The sequence below is a fragment of the Bos indicus genome, chromosome 10, assembly GCF_029378745.1.
Source record: "Bos indicus isolate NIAB-ARS_2022 breed Sahiwal x Tharparkar chromosome 10, NIAB-ARS_B.indTharparkar_mat_pri_1.0, whole genome shotgun sequence".
Taxonomy (NCBI): Eukaryota; Metazoa; Chordata; class Mammalia; order Artiodactyla; family Bovidae; genus Bos; species Bos indicus.
The window spans coordinates 36853379-36871064 of record NC_091769.1 but is presented as its reverse complement, the minus strand read 5'-3'; the positions used below and the strand labels follow the sequence as shown (position 1 = coordinate 36871064).

The 17686-nt window shown below is 52.7% G+C and overlaps 1 protein-coding gene across 3 annotated transcripts; it reads left to right on the top strand.

The window, feature by feature from the left end:
* Positions 1 to 614: 614 nt before the first annotated feature.
* Positions 615 to 17292, top strand: RPAP1 (RNA polymerase II associated protein 1). Of its 3 annotated transcripts, XM_070797301.1 has the most exons (26): positions 671 to 707; positions 1274 to 1327; positions 1442 to 1698; positions 1971 to 2119; positions 2399 to 2488; positions 2930 to 3050; positions 3893 to 4114; positions 4979 to 5158; positions 6152 to 6267; positions 6926 to 7024; positions 7923 to 8024; positions 8244 to 8411; positions 8542 to 8724; positions 8849 to 8983; positions 9079 to 9249; positions 9673 to 9830; positions 10295 to 10453; positions 10607 to 10808; positions 11231 to 11340; positions 11583 to 11778; positions 11950 to 12102; positions 12313 to 12458; positions 13027 to 13783; positions 16292 to 16468; positions 16610 to 16669; positions 16775 to 17292. In XM_070797301.1, exons 3-26 carry the CDS (start codon positions 1518 to 1520, stop codon positions 16925 to 16927), a joined length of 4188 nt encoding a protein of 1395 aa, XP_070653402.1. In that variant the 5' UTR covers positions 671 to 707; positions 1274 to 1327; positions 1442 to 1517; the 3' UTR covers positions 16928 to 17292. The 3 variants fall into 3 exon arrangements, with proteins under 3 accessions (XP_019824127.2, XP_019824129.2, XP_070653402.1); XM_019968568.2 differs by lacking the exon at positions 1274 to 1327 and having other exon boundaries at positions 615 to 707; XM_019968570.2 differs by lacking the exon at positions 1274 to 1327 and having other exon boundaries at positions 632 to 692.
* The last annotated feature ends 394 nt before the right edge of the window (positions 17293 to 17686 follow it).

Genomic DNA, 17686 nt, shown 5'->3' with positions numbered 1-17686 from the left:
ACATGCCTGTGAAAAGGGAACTGGTGATAGGTGATAGTGGGCAGCATGCTGCCAACATGGCACACAGGTAGCACAGATAGAAGATTCCAAGGAATTCCTTGGGCTTCACCTTTCCTTTGTCCTGGTTATTTTCTTGTTCGGTCACCAACGGCTCTTTGCGACCCCCATGGACTGTAGGCCACCATGCTCCTCTATCCACGGGATAATGCCGGCAATAATACTGGAGTGGGTTGCCATTTCCTCCTCCAGAGGATTTTCCCGACCCAGGGATCGAACCCTGGGGTCTCCTGAGGCTCCTGCACTGGCAGGCAGATTTTTTACCACTGAGCCACCTGGGAAGCCCCAGTAATCTTCTTACTCGTCCATAATCACACTGGGGAGGCTACCGTCCTGAGCATGCAGGTTTCTAATGCGCTGCTCCTGAGCTTGGGTGCTGGAGTGTAGCATACGGTTATCCCGGCCGGTGAGTGCCGGAGAGGGTCTGAGTAACTCTTTGCCTCTGTCACTGGTATTGTTTGTGTAGAGAGAGTCTGCGTAAAGCTTACTTGCAGGAGTACTTTCCTGTTCAAGCGTCCTGAACACCAAAACGGCAATTCCCTCCCAAGAGTGGGCGGAGCCGGGATGCGGGGCGGAAACTCAAAACCGGCGGCGGCGGAAGCCTGGCCCTAGCGGGGCAAGATGGCGGCACTCAGGTGATTCTAGATCAAGTAGGTGGTTTGGCTGGCGGGACGGACTGCAGGAGATCCCGGGAGAGGTCTGGGATACAGGGTATTTAGTTCTTTGTCGGAGCCTGCCCCAGTGTCTTTGGTCTGGCCAGGGGCGGCCGCGGCCTCTTCGATGCGGAGACCCTAGGCACGGCCCTCCATCTGCAGGCAGCATAGTCTGAGACTCCGTAGTTTCTCTTTGCTGACACGGGTGATCCTGGAGCACCTGCGACCGTAGAGCCCAGCCTTTTAGGGCAGTTGTGGGGCCTGACAGAGTACAAGTCATGGACTGCTTTGGTGAAATTTATTACTAAGTATTTTATTGTTTTCAATGCTATTGTAAATACAGTTGTTTTCTTAATTTTGTTTTCTGATTGTTCTTTTATAGTGTGTAGAAATACAAGTGATTTTTATATATCAATCTTTTATAGCCCAAGGTTTTTAATAATTTGAATACTTTTAAACCAGGCATGTTCCCACTAGTCTGATACTAAATCACCACTGCCTGGCTCTTGAAAGCATTTTTCTTAGGTCCCCTGTGGTTGTTTCTGAGTTTTTATCATCCACAGATTATAAACAACCTAAGTTGGCAGTAAATACTGTTGCTGGACTGTTGGAATAAGGTATGAATGAGGAGGAATGAGTCCACATGAACCCAGGGGAAAGGAGCCTTCTCTGATGCACAAAAAAGAATTGAGGTTCAGTTGCAGAGGGCCTATTATATTTATTGCTTCTAGGGTGAATGAGAGTGAATTCCCTATGCTGAAGCAGTGCTGGAAAGAGTTGAACTAGGGAGGCAGCTGGAGTGTCAAGATGCTGTCAAGACCAAAGCCAGGGGAGTCGGAGGTGGACCTGCTGCGCTTCCAGAGTCAGTTTCTTGCAGCTGGTGCAACCCCAGCAGTACAGCTGGTGAAGAAAGGAAGCAGGAGAGCTGGGGATGCCAACCTGGAGCAGCCTCCACTGCAGGATCATCGGGATGTGGTGATGCTAGACAGTGAGTGGCTGTGGGTATGCGGTTGAAAGGAGAGAGGTACAACCTCAGGGTCTGTGGCTGGATTGCCCAGAACTGCGGAACTCTGTTGCTGCAGCCCCATTTTACATATGAAGAAACTGAGTCCAGAGAGATTAAATACCCTACCCAAGGTGACATAGCTTGAGCCAGGGCCCCATAGCAGCTGCCTTTCTTTCTTTGGCTTCGCTCTAGCCATCAGTCTCTTCCTGGGAAAATATGAGTAATCTCACATCTGGGTTTTTTTCTTTTCTTAGGTCTCCCAGATTTACCCCCAGCTTTGGTTCCTGCTCCCCCAAAGAGAGCCAGGCCCAGCCCTGGCCATCTCCTGCCTGAACATGAGGACCCTGAAGAGAGGCTGCACAGGCACGATCAGCACATCACTGCTGTCTTGACTAAGATTATTGTGCGTCTCACCCTGGTTAAGTGGAGCAAGGCATCCTAGGGCAACAGGAATGTTGGGTGTGGGTGGTGAGCCTTACTGAGTAGAGAGTGATTCAGAAAGATGGGACTCCATCCCTCTGCAGTCAGGTTGGGGGCTGGTTTAGAATCACTGTGCCTTAAGAAAAGTGGGTTCATGACTCCTTAGGGTGAGGTTCTAGTCATACAGTACTAAGGTTAATGGGATAGTGTTGAGCTTGGAGATTTGTCTATATCTTTACTGCTTTGTACTTTTTTGCTGCAGGAACGAGATACAAGTTCAATGCCTGTGAATCTGCCTGTGTCCAGTGGCGTTGCTTTCCCTCCTGTATTCCATCGCTCACAGGGGAGACAGGTAAGCAGAGGTCACCTTAGATGGTGTTTAGGGGACAGTCATGTGAGCATCATAGTCCATCTTCCCCAGGTAGATAATCTTAATAGTGATAAACAATTCCATTGTTAAAACAGCACAGCACTAAGCACTTTATATGCATTACTTCATTTAGTCCTCGTAACAGCCATATAATGTAGGCATCGTTATCTCTATTTTTCAAATAAGAAAACTTATAGCTTGTCCTACACCACACATCTAATAGAAGAGCCAGAAGTCCACCCCAAGTCTGTCACACTTCAAAACTTGTGCTTCTCTGGAGCCTTGCTTTTTCTGAGGACTAGGGTTGTGACCCTTGGAGATTAAGTAAGTCTCTTGTACCTCTTTGTTCCAGCAACATCAATAGGTTGAGAAGAGAATAGGGTAATGAGCATCTGTCACCTGGGTTTTCTTTTTGCCCTTTAGGGGAAGCCAGTGACAGCTGGTAAGAGAAGCATCTTTGCCCAGGAAATTGCAGCAAGGAGAGCATCTGGAGCCAAGGTCTCACCAGTTAGAGAAGTTGAATCTATCTTGGACCCACCAGAGAGTGAGTGGGGATTGAAGAGACTTGGTCTAAGCTTTTTTGTAATACACAATCATCGAGTCATCTCTGGATATTCATCTTTCCTGCTTCAAACCTGAAGTGCATTTGAGCCATCTAAAGAGGAGCTGTCCCATACTCTACTGAGAATATTGAGTGTGGGCAGCTTGGGTCCATATCTGGGTCTTAGGTGCAGGCAGAGGACAGGTCATTACTTGACTATAGGAGAGAAAAAGGGGATAGAAATGTCTGGTGTGTGTGTGAGTGCGTGTTAAGTTGCTTTAGTTGTGTCTGACTCTTTGTGACCCTGTGGACTGTAGCCCGCCAGGCTTCTCTATTCATGGGATTCTCCAGGCAAGAATATTGGAGTGGATTGCCAGGCCCTCCTTCAGGGGATCTTCCCAACCCAGGGATCAAACCCAAGGCCTCCTGCATCTTCTGTACTGCAGGTGGATTCTTTACTGCTGAGCCATCGGGGAAGCCTGAAGTGTCTTTTAGAGGCTGTAAAATAAAGATGTAGGCCAAAATTCTTTAGGGATGCAAATTACTAGAGAAAAACTGGGGGCAGACCTCTAGAAGCAGACGTCTGCCTAGACATCAGAGAAGCGTCAGTGGGATGTTTCTGAGGGAAACCTCATGTAAATCCAAGGGGGAAAATGAATACATCACCCCAAGCCAGGCCCAGAGTGCCTGGAGTCATGTGTCATATTCCGGGGCGGGGGGGTCTCCACTCTGTGCCTGGGTAGACTCTGGGACCTCTCTCTGTCTCCAGAGCTAATGGGATTAGAGAAGAGGCCCAGGAATTCCAGTTGGAGTGAGGCAATGAACTAATCGTATCCTTCTTGCAGGTGCTATGACCTGTGAGGCACTTACACCTAGGGAGTGGGGCAGCCAGCCTCCATGGAACAGCTACAGCTTCCAGGGACCCCATCTGGTGACAGGGAAGGGGCTCAAGGGCCAGGAGGCTGAGCAGGAAGCCCAGACCATCCATGAAGAAAACGTAGCGAGACTGCAAGCCCTGGCTCCGGAGGAGATCCTGCAGGAACAGCAGCGATTGCTGGCTCAGCTTGGTACGGGTACCGGCCTTTCCTGCCAAGACTGGGCTAGGAAGGGATTGCCATTTATTGAGGAAGGCTTACTGTGAGTGCTTTTCATTCTGTCCTCAAACTGTACCTGTGAGGCAGGTGGTGCTAACCTGATTTATTTAATGAAAAATAAAACTGAGGCTCAAAACTTTAAGAAATTCTCCCCCAGGTCACGCAGCCTGGTACCACATCCTGTTAAGGAACACGTATGTGATATAAATCCAGGTCTACCTGGTCTCATGAGTTGTGCTTTTAACCAGTAGATCATGTATACAGTACAGGTGTAGTGTGGTATACACTGTATTCTGGCTGTACTCTAGTACAGCTGCAGGGCACTCTGTTTTATGTGAATTATATGCTGTGCTGTATTACACCTCCCTCCTAGTTTTTGGACACCAAAACAGTAGCGTCAAGTCAATCTTATTCCACACTATGTATTTAGCACTTACATAGAGCATAGCATATATTAGGTTTTTAGTATATTTATGCATAAGTAAATAAATAACTAAAAGTGAGAAACTAGTCCCCTAAATGCCTTCTTTTTGGCCCTAGTCAACATTGATTCATTTATTCTTTAGCCCCTTACTTTGGGCCTTGACCTGAAGCCAAGCACAGGGATGGGCAGAAAGGCCTGGACCAGAGGACTGTGAAAAATGGAGGGATAGGTGGGTAGGCAGGTTCCAGTGACAGATGTGGGTCACTGAGGCTGCAAGAGAGCCCAGGGGGCGCATACCCTGGCTGGGAAGTGCCTTGGCACCCACACACAGGCCACATTCAGCAGGTTTGGTGTCTGTTGGAAGCTGGGAAGAGTATGCCTCCAACCACTCCCCTCTCCATGCTCTGTTCTAGATCCCAGCTTGGTTGCCTTCTTGAAATCTCACAGCTGTACCCGTGAGCAAGCAGAAGAGAAGGCCACAAGGGAGCAGAGACCAGGAAGACCCTCTGCTGAGGTCATTGGAAAGGAGGCCATTGCACCAACTTCTGCCAGTGTGCCCAGGCAGGAAAATGAGCTGGAGCCAGAAACCCCAGGTTTGGAGGAGGAGGGGACTTTGGAGGAATGAAAGCAAAGGAAAGTATTCCTTCTCCCGGGTCTGGCAGATGGGAAGAGAGAGAACCTTCTATGTCCTTGAACGTGTAATGCTAATCCTCATGCTTGGCTTGAAATCAGTCTTCATTTGCTCATGCATATATTCTTCCCGCACACACTTCCTGTGTTCCTGTCCTGTTAACTGCTCCTTCTCCCCCTTCCCCAGTAGGAGACAGCACAGTATGATGGCTGAATGGCCCCCTCCCCCACAGACCATCTGCCCCTTGCCTTTGCAATAGCTGCCCCAGCTCTGGCTCCATCCATCCCACGGTTCTCTCTGCCTCTGCTCTCTCTGATGGCAGGATGGTGGGAGAGGAAGGGTCTGATGCAGGTCTTGTGAACAGGCCAGGCCTGAAGCAGAAAGGCCAGTGGGAGCACTCATTTTCCAGGAACTGGATTGCTTTATTAGTGATTAACAAAAGAAGAATTGAATTTGGAGAGCCCTAGGAACCTCCTGCTCGGGGATGTGCTCCAGAACAGCTGAGCAAGTTGGGTGGGGCTTGGGTGGGGAGAGGAGGAGGCGGCAGCAGGTGTGGTCTCAGTGTCTTGCTCTGCTGAAGTGTGGCTGCCCACTCCTCACTGTCTCCACTCCCCTGCTCCTTTGGAAGGTCAGTGCTAGAGTGGAGAACTGGGTTTCCCTGATATCTGTGGTCCTCCCTTCCTTGTTTGCCTCTCTCTCCTTTCTTCGTTATCTCCTCCTCTTCCTCTTTGCCCTCTCAGCACATCTTTGGGGTCAGCAAGGGGCTAGAGCCCAGGACAGGATGTCTGCCATAGTAATCATTCCAGGCCGTGGGCTGTGCCGTTAGCCACAGCTGAGGGCAGAGGCTGCCAGACCCTTGGGCAGAAGTGGATGTGGCAGCCGCTGGACACCAGGGACCCCAATGGATCAGCAAGCTGAGCCCCTTAGGGAAACTACTCTGCTCCCATCTCCCTAGCTCTGGCCTTGCCTGTGACTCCCCAGAAAGAATGGCTGCACATGGACACTGTGGAGCTGGAGAAGCTCCATTGGACCCAGGACCTGCCTCCACTCCGGCGGCAGCAGACGCAGGAGGTGAGGACGGCCCACTGGCCAACGGGCGCAGTGGGGTGGGAGGCGTGGAGGGCCCACTGGCCGACGGGCACAGTGGGGTGGGAGGCGTGGAGGGCCCGCTGGCCGACGGGCGCAGTGGGGTGGGAGGCGTGGAGGGCCCGCTGGCCGACGGGCGCAGTGGGGTGGGAGGCGTGGAAGGCCCGCTGGCCGACGGGCACAGTGGGGTGGGAGGCGTGGAGGGCCCGCTGGCCGACGGGCGCAGTGGGGTGGGAGGCGTGGAGGGCCCGCTGGCCGACGGGTGCAGTGGGGTGGGAGGCGTGGAGGGCCCGCTGGCCGACGGGCGCAGTGGGGTGGGAGGTGTGGAGGGCCCGCTGGCCGACGGGCACAGTGGGGTGGGAGGTGTGGAGGGCCCGCTGGCTGACAAGGGTGCCACAGGGTGGGAGTGAGTGGAGCTATTGCTCTTGCACCCAGAACTCGGGCCCTCCTCATCCCTCGAGCTGGAGAAACTTCTCTGTGCTCACCCCTCTCTTCCTGCCTGGCCCCTCAGGCCAGAGGATCCCCACTTCGGGTCAGAGGTCCAGGCAGGACCTAAGTCCTGAGAGGCCTGGGGTTACAGTGAGGAAGGACGTGAGGAATTCACTGCTGCCCCAGTGCATAGTCCTCTTTCTCTACCCATTAGAGGATGCAGGCCCGATTCAGCCTTCAGGGAGAGCTGCTGGCCCCCGACATGGACCTTCCCACCCATCTGGGCCTGCACCACCATGGAGAGGAGGCGGAGGTGAGGCTTGGGCTCCAAGGAATACTGGACAGTTCTCAGCAAGAGCTTTTAACAACCATATGGAGAAGGGTGGCTGCTCAGCTGCCTCGACCCTCCAGTGCGCCCATTCCAATTCTTGATCCTGCTGGTTCTAAGGCTTGAAATCTTTCTCCGCGTTCTCTCACACTCCAGTCAGTCGCCAGAACTTGCCAATTCTGTTGTCAGCTCTCCATGTTGCTTCCTCCATCCGAGCCTTGTTCCCTCTTGTCTGCTCAGCCACCATGTCTTCTACTCACTCTGTCCTGTGGTGTGCTCCCCCATGGGATTGCTGTACTGATTTCCTCTGACTCCGTTCAGGCAAATCTTGCCTCAGAAAGTTTCCTTGCTCCGGAAATGCTCCCAGAATAAGGCCCTGGCTCTAAAACCCTGCAGAACAGCCCTTTCCTCCATCTGTCCCTGCTGACCCCACAGCTCTGCCTCCCTCCCTCCTGCTGCACATTCGGCCACCTTCCCCCACACACACCCCCTCTGCTCCTGGACTCCAGCACGCGGTTCCTGAAGCCTGCTCCAGGGAAGCCTTTACCCTTCACTCCATGCCCGGCCATCAAGGGCTCTATCCGCTCACTGAGACCACATCACTTTTCCAGGACCGCTTCTCTCTCCTGTGCTTTAGTTGCAAATTAAACACTGATGACTACATTTCCCCCCAGTCTGCCTTAAGCTGTGGTTACTTGTGCAAGTCTTATTTTCTTTACCAGTTTGAGGATTCATGGAAAGCAGAGGCAAGAAACATCACTTACTTTTCTTTGTCTTCGCCTTGACACCCAACTCCATGTATGGCAGATGGGGATTGCCGCGTATTTATTAATGGGTGCTGCCCTGCGTCTTGGCTCCTTCTGACTTCTTGTCCCTGTTCCAGAGAGCGGGGTACTCCCTTCAGGAGCTCTTCCACCTGACGCGCAGCCAGGTGTCCCAGCAGAGAGCCCTAGCGCTGCACGTGTTGGCCCAGGTCATCGGCAGGGTGAGTGGACTGCTGGCCTGGTCCTATCCACCCCCCTACCCCTTAGACTCTCCCACCCCTCGCCCATTTCTTTCTGACTCACTGGTCCGTACCCCAGCTGTCTGTGGGTCACACTGGGAACAGGTCAAACCAGGGTCCTAGATGGGCAAGTGAAGGCCCTAGGATGAAGACTTGGTACCTTCAGCAGATTCAGCAAGGTTTTCTCCTCGTGCTCTCAAGGCCCAGGCTGGGGAGTTTGGGGACCGGCTGGTGGGCAGCGTCTTGCACCTCCTTCTGGATGCCGGTTTCCTCTTCCTGCTGCGCTTCTCCCTGGATGACAGAGTGGATGGGGTCATCGCAGCTGCTGTCCGGGCTCTTAGGGCCCTGCTGGTGGCCCCTGGAGATGAGGTACAACATGCCGAGGAATGAAGCTTCGCGGCCTTGTGGTCCCTACTTCCCCTGCTGGGCCTGCCCTCACTGACAACCTGTTTCCTGACCCGATCCCTTCTTCCTCTTTCCACCCCGACTCTCCTCTCAGGAGCTCCTCGACAGCACCTTCTCTTGGTACCACGGAGCACTGATGTTCGCTCTGATGCCCAGCCAGGAGGACAAGGAAGATGAGGATGAGGACGAAGAACCCCCAGCAGAAGAGGCAAAAACTAAGAGTCCTGAAGAAGGAAACCGGCCTCCATCTGACCTGGCCCGACATGACATCATCAAGGTACAAGCGTGCAGGCAGCTGCACCAGTCCCGTGACCTCCAGGGCAAGCACATGTTGGGCAGGAGGGGTCATCAAGGCCTGGGGCCCAGCTGCATTTGGCAGCGGGCTTGTGTCTGAACCTCAGGGGCTTCTGGCTACCAACCTGCTGCCTCGGCTGCGCTACGTACTGGAGGTGACCTGCCCAGGACCTTCTGTGGTCCTTGACATCCTGACTGTGCTCATCCGCCTGGCCCGGCATTCCCTGGAGTCAGCCACAAGGGTGAGAGACAGGAGGCAGGGACTGGGCAAAGAGCCTCGCTGGGCCTGGCCTCGCCCCTCAGCCGCCCACGTCCCTTTTCCTCCTGGCCCTCACAGGTGCTGGAGTGCCCTCGGCTGGTAGAGACTGTGGTTCGAGAGTTCCTGCCCACCAGCTGGTCCCCCATGGGGTCGGGGCCTACCTCCAGTCTATACAGAGTGCCCTGTGCTCCTGCCATGAAGCTGCTTCGTGTCCTGGCCTCGGCCAGTAGGAATATTGCTGCCCGGGTGGTGAGCAGGACACAGCATGGGATAGGGGCTTGAGACAGAGCTAGGTTGGGGGCTAAGCATGGCTGTTGTACTTTTAGGCAGCCCAGTCATGCCATCTTTCTCTTCCTAACTGTTTCAGTTCCTTAAAAGTACAACAGAAACCCCCAGAAAGGGGCCTATTGTATCCTGTAGGCTTGCTCTGCACTCATTAGAAAGGCTCCCTGCTCCCTGCACCCAGGCCAGGAGGGCCACATACAAATAAGCACCAAGCAGCCTTGGCAAAGGTCCCCAGCAAGTGCCCGCTAACAAGAAGGCAGGCAGGAGGGCGGAAGGGAGGGATGGATGAGGTAGTTTCACCTGAGCCCTGAACTATGACCCTGTGGCACCAGAGGGTCCTGGAACAGGGCTCCCAGTGATCCTGATCCCTGGACTCTGCACCTCCAGCTGAGCGGCTTTGATCTCCGGAGCCGCCTGAGCCGCTTTATAGCGGAAGACCCCCAGGATCTGGCCTTGCCCCTGGAAGAAGCCGAGACACTGAGCACTGAGGCCTTCCGCCTGTGGGCAGTGGCGGCCTCCTATGGCCTAGGCAGCGACCTTTACAGGTGAGAAGAGATGATGGTAGGCCCCTCAAGACCCCTCCGGCCCTGCACTCTGGCCTGAACTGACGATTCAGCCTTGCTCGAGGTCCAGCCTCAGAGGGAGGCTGAGCATGAGGAAGAGGTGATTCTGGGAGGAATTAAGACAGCTGGGGCGTCAGGGCTAGCCACGGGGGAGTGGGGCAAGGCTGGGTTAACCACATTCTGTGCATCACGGCATTGATATCTGGGTGAAATCATATTGAAATTCCCTGTAGCATGTCGTGTGGAAGCCTTGAGGGGCTGCCTCCCTCCCCCCAGCCCCCAGCCTCCCTTGAAGCCTCACAGAGTGCCCGGCCCAGGCCTCCCTCCTGCTCCTCCTCAGCCAGCCTGCAGAGGCCCCAGGGCAGGCCTTGCTCCGTGTCTTCTGTCTCTGTCTCCCTCCTCACACTGAAGGGCGGTCTTTGTCTCCCCGTCACCACCACCACCAGGGAGCTATACCCTGTGCTGATGCAAGCCCTGCAGGATGTGCCGAAGGAGCTCAGTAGCCCCCCGCCTCGGCCCCTCACTGTGCAGAGGATTGCCTCGCTGCTCACCCTCCTCACCCAGCTGACCTTGGCAGCCGGCCACATCGCCCCTGAACACAATAGGTAGGCCCTCACCCTGAGCTTCCGGTGGAGAGTCGTCCTACTGGGAGCTCTGGGATCGGTGGGCGGGCTCCTCCACAGAAAGAGGGTGGCTGGAGCCTAGAGGGCGGTCCGGGCAGCCAGATCCTCACCCGGCCCCTTTTGGCTCTCCTGTAGTCACTCTGCTGAGGCCAGTCTGTTGGCCGGCTCTTCCTCAGTCACTTGGACACAGGTGTCTGGGCTCCAGCCTCTCGTGGAGCCATGTCTCAGACAGACCTTGAAGTTGCTGCCCAGACCTGAGATGTGGAGTGCCCTGGGCCCGGTGCCCACTGCCTGCCTGCTCTTCCTGGACGCCTACTACCAGGCCTGGAGCCAGCAGGTGCGTGTTGCCTACTCGCCTTCCCCCTGCCCTGCCCTGTCTGTGTCTTAGCGTTCTGCCCTCTTTCTCATGTCTCCACCTGTCCATACCTCCCTCTTGCCACCTTTTCCGCCCTCCACCTTTTCCCTCCTACCATTTTTCCTCTTTCCACCTTCACATCCAGTAGAGCTTCCAAGGAGCCATGTTGGCAGAGGCCAGAGAACCCCAAATAGCAGCTTAGCCTCCCTGGAGCCGTTATACTCTCTCATGACCCCTGCCAGCACAACCTCAGAGTCTTCTCTCCCTCCAGAAGGGTCAGAAGGCAGAAGCCTCTAAACACTGACTCCGGGGATCTTGGAATCGTAGGCTCGGCCTGAGTGCACAGGATCTAGGAGGATGGGGGCTCCTGGGCCATCAGCTCAGTGAATCTCATGGTTTTCCAGCCAGGCCTGTGCCCAGAGGATTGGCTGCAGGACATGGAGCGCCTGTCAGAGGGGCTGCTGCTGCCCCTGCTGAAACACCCTTCTCTGGGCAGCCTGTGGGATTCCCTGGGGTATGTACTATGTGTGTGGTGGAAGTTGGTGAAGGGAGGCAGTTTTGCTCCTTGTGGGGTTCCTGAGTCTAGCTCCCTGGTCCATTCAGCTTGAGGGAGACCTGAATCCCTAGTAGGCAGCAGCTGGGGGCTCCAGGGAACATGGGCCCTGTCTGCATGGCCACCTTGCCACTGACCTTGGTCACAGACAACCCAGCACACCTCAGACCAGAGCCCCCTCGGCTTCTCCACTCTGCCTCCAGGTGCTGCTCCCCTCTGTGCAACCCACAGTCCTGTGCTGTGGCCCCCGAAACTATCTCCAGCCTCGCGTCACTGGGCTGTGCGGGGGGCCACCCCCCTCTCAGTCTGGCTGGCTCAGCTTCCCCCTTCCCGTTCCTCACGGCCCTCCTGTCTCTTCTTAACACCCTGGGCCGGATCCACAAAGGACTGTGTGGCCAGGTGAGTGCTGGGGGCCAAGATGGCAGGATTGCGGGGGAGGGCACCCCTTGGGGAAAGGAGGCCTGTTTTGTCAAACCCTTACTTCTGAGTTTGGCAGGGGACGGGCGGCCGGGGAGCCCCAGAAGGCATCGAAGTCACCTTCCGAATCTGAACACACTTGCTCTTCCTCAGCTGGCCACCGTACTGGCTGCCCCGGGACTCCAGGACTATTTCCTGCGATGTGTGGCTCCTGTGGCCGCTCTGCACCTCACCCCCTTCTCTGCGTGGGCCCTGCGCCACGAGTACCACCTGCAGTACCTGGCACTCACCCTGGCCCAGAGAGCGGTGGGTGCCCCTAACCCCCCACCGCCCATGAACCTCATCGTGCCTCCCTGGAACATGTGCTGCTTCTAACAGGCCATGCAGCTCCTACTTTGCTGAAGACATGCCCAGAACCTGTGCCTGTTGGCACGTATTCTCTTCCTCACTTCTGCTCCCTATGCCCCCCTCACCCCCTCTGCCTCCTCCTCCCCCTTCCCCCTTTTCTGTCCACAGGCAACACTGCAGCCACCAATGTCAGGCACCGACGTGGCCCTCTGTCATGGCATGGCCTTGGCCCTGCTGGGCCGGCTGCTGCCTGGGAGTGAGCACCTCGCCCATGAGCTGATGCTGAGCTGTGTGTTCCGGCTGGAGTTCCTCCCGTAAGTCCAGGCTTAGTAGCATCAACTCAGCCCTTTCAAAAAGCTGCTGTGGTGGTTGCCAGAGCAGCTCTGAATTGGGAACCAGAAGACCTGGGCTTAATTTTCTTTCTTCCATGGATTACACTTGGCCTGTCTTGAGTTTCCGTTTCCTCATTAGTCAAGTGAGGATGAGGATAACACACTAGGGTATTATTATGAGACTTCTATGACTGTATGGCTGGAAAATGGTTATAAACTAGCTGTACACTTGTAAAACTAACAGTTACTCAGTGTTTACTCTTTGTCTCGTCCCCCTAACTATATGTCTCTAATTATTTAACCCGTACCATGAGATGGGTATTATCGTCATTATTATCATCCCCATTTTACTATGCGGGAACTGAGGCAGAGTTCTGTAAATGAGCACCTAGGTAACTGTCTCTAGTGTCCATCCTTTTAACTGCCATGTGGCTGATTATTAGGGGGACAGGAAGCAGCAGGATTGGACCTGGGAGCCTCTGGGAGGCCCTGGAGAGCTGGTGGCCTTGTGGGTTCTTGCCCTCATTTTTGTTTTCGGGTTCCGTTACAGAGAAAGAGCCTCAGGGGGTCCAGAGGCAGCTGACTTCTCTGACCGGCTCTCCTTAGGAAGCGGTGGAGACCTTGGATGTGGGCGAGGGGCTCTCCTAGCTCAGGCCTGCCAGGACCTCCCCAGCATCCGCAGCTGCTACCTGACCCACTGCTCACTGGCCCGGGCTAGTCTGCTCGCCTCCCAAGCCTTGTACAGAGGGGAGCTCCAGCGAGTCCCAGCCTTGCTGCTCCCTGTGCCTAAGGAGCCGCTGCTGCCCACTGACTGGCCTTTTCTGCCATTGATTCAACTCTACCACCGGGCCTCAGACACCCCCTCGGGGCTCCCTCCTGCTGACACTGTGGGCACAGCCCTGCGGGCCCTGCAGTGGGTGCTTGTCCTGGAGAGCTGGCGCCCCCGGGCGCTCTGGGCTGTGTCTCCTGCTGCCCGCCTGGCACGGCTCATGTGTGTGTTCCTGGTGGACAGTGAGTTGTTCCGGGAGACCCCAATACAACGCCTGGTGGCAGCCCTTCTGGCCCGGCTCTGCCAGCCTGAAGTCCTATCAAATCTCAACCTGGATTGCCCACTTCCTGGACTGACATCTTTCCCGGACCTCTATGCCAACTTCCTGGAGCATTTTGAGGCTGTCTCTTTTGGGGACCACCTCTTTGGGGCTCTGATTCTCCTGCCGCTACAGCGTCGATTCAGCGTCACCTTGCGCCTCGCCCTCTTTGGGGAGCACGTGGGTGCCTTGCGAGCTCTGGGCCTGCCACTGACCCAGGTACTTTCTCAGTCCAGTAGGACCCACTATGGGCATCCTGTCCTGGGCCTTGGAAGCACTCCTGAGCAGCGGGGTGCTTTGGTGGCCTGAGGTTCTTTATCTTACCTCTTGGGGGCTTTGAGGAGATGAAAAAATACATGAAAAGGATTTATCATGGTAACTGGCATACCACAGGTGTTCATTATTACTAATGGCACGGTTCCTTGCTCCTGAGGTGCTACAGTGTAGACGAGAGATGTACTGAAACCAGTATAGTTCTCAGTTATTCAGATTCTAGGTGTTAAGTCAGGATTCAGAGAAGGCAAAGACCAAAGTGGATTTTCCATGAGGAGAAGGTTTTGTGGAAGAAGTGAGAATTGATCTGGACACAAAAGGTCGGGTAGAATTTGGATTGTTGAGGAAGGACAGAATGTACCTATTGGAACAGCATATGCAAAAGCTCAGAGGCAGGAAGAAATGTGATAGGGTGGGAGGAGGAAGGAGTCACACAGATACCAGCCTGGGAACTTGGATATCAGGCTAAGGAGTTAAACTTGTAAGCTATAAAGAGTTCCAGGCTCTTTTAAGATTTGTTTTTTTATTTCCATTACAGCTTATTTTGATAAGCTTGAAATATAAACATTTTAGTACATGTATAACTATGTATAAGTATAAATGTATAGTTTAGATAAAAAACTAAAATATTTTTAAGAATTAAAAAAACATTGTAGAGAATTCTCTGGTGGTCCAGTGGTTAGGACTCTCACTGTAAAAGGCCTGGGTTTGCTCTCTAGTCAGGGAACTAAAATCCCACAGGCTGTGCAGGCTGCAGCCAAAACAGGAAAAAAAAAGATAGATTAGTAATAAAAATAATGTTACCGTTATCCATAATCCTACTGCCCAGTGGTGACTTTTGATTTTGATTTATCTTTTTCTAGTCTTTTTTTTTCCACATGGCACAGCATGCAGGATCTTTCTTCCCCAACCAGGGATCAAACCTGTGCCCCTTGCAGTGGAAGCACAGAGTCCTAACCAGGGAATTCCCTCTACCCATTTTCATGGATATGTGTGTGTGTATATATATATCTCTCCTAACCAGGGAATTCCCTCTACCCATTTTCATGGATATGTGTGTGTGTATATATATATCTCTCCTAACCAGGGAATTCCCTCTACCCATTTTCATGGATATGTGTGTGTGTATATATATATCTCTCCTAACCAGGGAATTCCCTCTACCCATTTTCATGGATATGTGTGTGTGTATATATATATCTCTCCTAACCAGGGAATTCCCTCTACCCTTTTTCATGGAGATGTATATATATATAGGCAGCACTGTTGCTCTGTGAGAGCTTTCTCTAGTTGTAGGTGAGTGGGGGCTACTCTTCGGGCTTCTCATTGTGGTGGCTTCTCGTTGCAGAGCACAGATTCTAGGCATGTGGGCTTCAGTAATTGTGGCTCAAGGGCTCTGAAGCACTGGCTCAGTAGTTGTGGCACAGGGACTCAGTTGTTCCATGGCAATGTGGAATCTTCCTGGAACAGGGATCGAACCTGTGTCCCCTTGCATTGGCAGGCCGATTCATATCCACTGCACCACCAGAGAAGTTCTTATGTGTATACGTATTTTTATAAAATTGGGATCACCACATAATGTTTTCTTAATGTTATAAGCATTTCTCACACTATTAAATAGCCTAAGAAATCAACATTTTTATTATATAATAATCCACTGTGCAAGTAGGTCACAGTTTATTAGAACCCCTTAGTGGGCATCAAAGTTTGTTTCTGATTTTTTGCTATTTTAAGTAACACTCTGATAAACACCACTGGACATAAACACATAATCATTCTGCATGGAATTAAGAAAGAATAATTTTTTAGAAAAATAATTATTATTCCAAAGAACATGAACTTTTGAAAGGTTTGGTAATAGAGTTGAGCAGCTGCATATGACATTTTGAAAGTTTCAAGCAGATAAAACAGGCAGTGGTGGCAGTAGGAATTCACAGCTGCTTCTCAGTTTCCCAGTTTCCACTGCTTTCCAGCTCTTTAGTCTTTTTTAAAAAAAATTTATTGGTGTGTAGTTGATTTACAATATTGTGTTTCAGGTATACAGCAAAGTAAATCAGTTATATATATACATGTATCCACTCTTGTTTTAGATTATTTTTCTGTATAGGTTGTTACAGAATTCCCTATGCTATACAGCAGCAGTTTCTTATTAGTTATTTATTTTACATATAGTTGTATGTATATGTCCCCATCTCCCAATTTATCCCTCCCCCCCCCCGCCCCCCCCGGTCCCCTGGTAACCATGAGATTGTTTTCTACATTTGAGAGTTTGGTTCTGTTTTCTAAATAAGTTCATTTCTAGCTCTTTAGTCTTTAACCTTTGTCCCTTGTGATAGAGAGAGACGGATCTCTGCCCTCAGGATTTGGTTCATATGACCATCAACCCTCCACCCCATTGTCCACTGATACACATCATGCCCTCACCCTCAGCATGTCTCATATCCCCTGTCACAGCTGCCTGTGTCCCTGGAGTGCTACACGGCGCCTCCTGAAGACAACTTGGCCCTCCTTCAGCTCTACTTCCGGGCTCTGGTTACTGGTGCACTCCGTCCACGCTGGTGCCCTGTGCTTTATGCTGTGGCTGTGGCTCATGTCAACAGCTTCATCTTCTCCCAGGACCCAAATAACTCAGTAAGTTACATCCCCATCTCCAAAGGGAGGAAGGGGCCTGCAATTGATCTGGGCCAGCTGGGGAGGAGGGGAGGGCCCAGCCAGGCCAGCGATAGGTACCTTCTCTTAGCCTGGTGCCACCTCTTCTTATTCTGCTTCTAGGACGAGATCAAGGCTGCCTGTAGAAGCATGCTGCAGAAGACTTGGCTGCTGACAGATGAGGTGAGGGGGGCACATCTTGGAGGTGGGAGAATGGAGGGTGTTGGGGAACAGAGGTCTCAACAGGATCTCACTACCTGCTACATAAAGTTTCTTTCTTCTCTGCAGGGCCTTCGGCAGCACCTTCTCCACTATAAGCTTCCCAGTTCTGCCCTTCCTGAGGGTTTTGAGCTGTATCCCCAGTTGCCTCCTCTGCGTCAGCAGTACCTTCAGAAACTAAGGATCTCAGGGGTGCTCCCAAATGGGGTATCAGATACCTAGTATAGCTGCTGCAGATGAAGAGATGGATACACTCTCCTGGAGTTACCAACAGATACCTGGCAAGAGAGAAGGGCTTTGTGTCCTCAGAGTGGGCAGGAAACAAAAAGAGTAGAAGGACTGCTTTCCTGGGAGGAAGCAAGCTTCTTGACCTGTTTTGGAGCTGGGTGAACCTACCTGTATATCCTGATAATTGGAGCCCAGAATCTGGGACTTCTGAGGGTCTGTACTGGGAGTGAAGGGTGACTTAGCTATGTCCCCTTGGGGACAAGACAAACCAACTATACCTCTCTTCCTCTGCCTACGCCCTGGCATCAGTGTGTATGAATACTGGAGCTGGGCATTAAAATAAATTTTTTTTAATCTTCTGGGAATGTGATTTGGACTGGTTTCAGATATACTAGTTCAAGATTGGTATCAAGGGATGGGTTATCCCGGGATCTTCCCAACCCAGGGATCAAACCCAAGCCTCCTGTGGTGGTAGGTGGGTTCTTTACCACTAGCGCCACCTGGGAGGCCTGCAGCTTGTCTCCTGTGGCCTCATTTCCATAGTTGCTATCCTGAGAAAGAGAGTCCAAAAATCAGACTGGCGCGGTAGCTGTCTGTCTTGGATCTGTTTGGGCTGCTATGTTAGAATACCACAGGCTGGGTGGCTTATGAACAACAGATACTTATTTCTCAGAGTTCTAGAGACTGGGAAGTCTTCCCTGATAGCTCAGTTGGTAAAGAATCCACCTGCAATGCAGGAGACCCTGGTTCAAT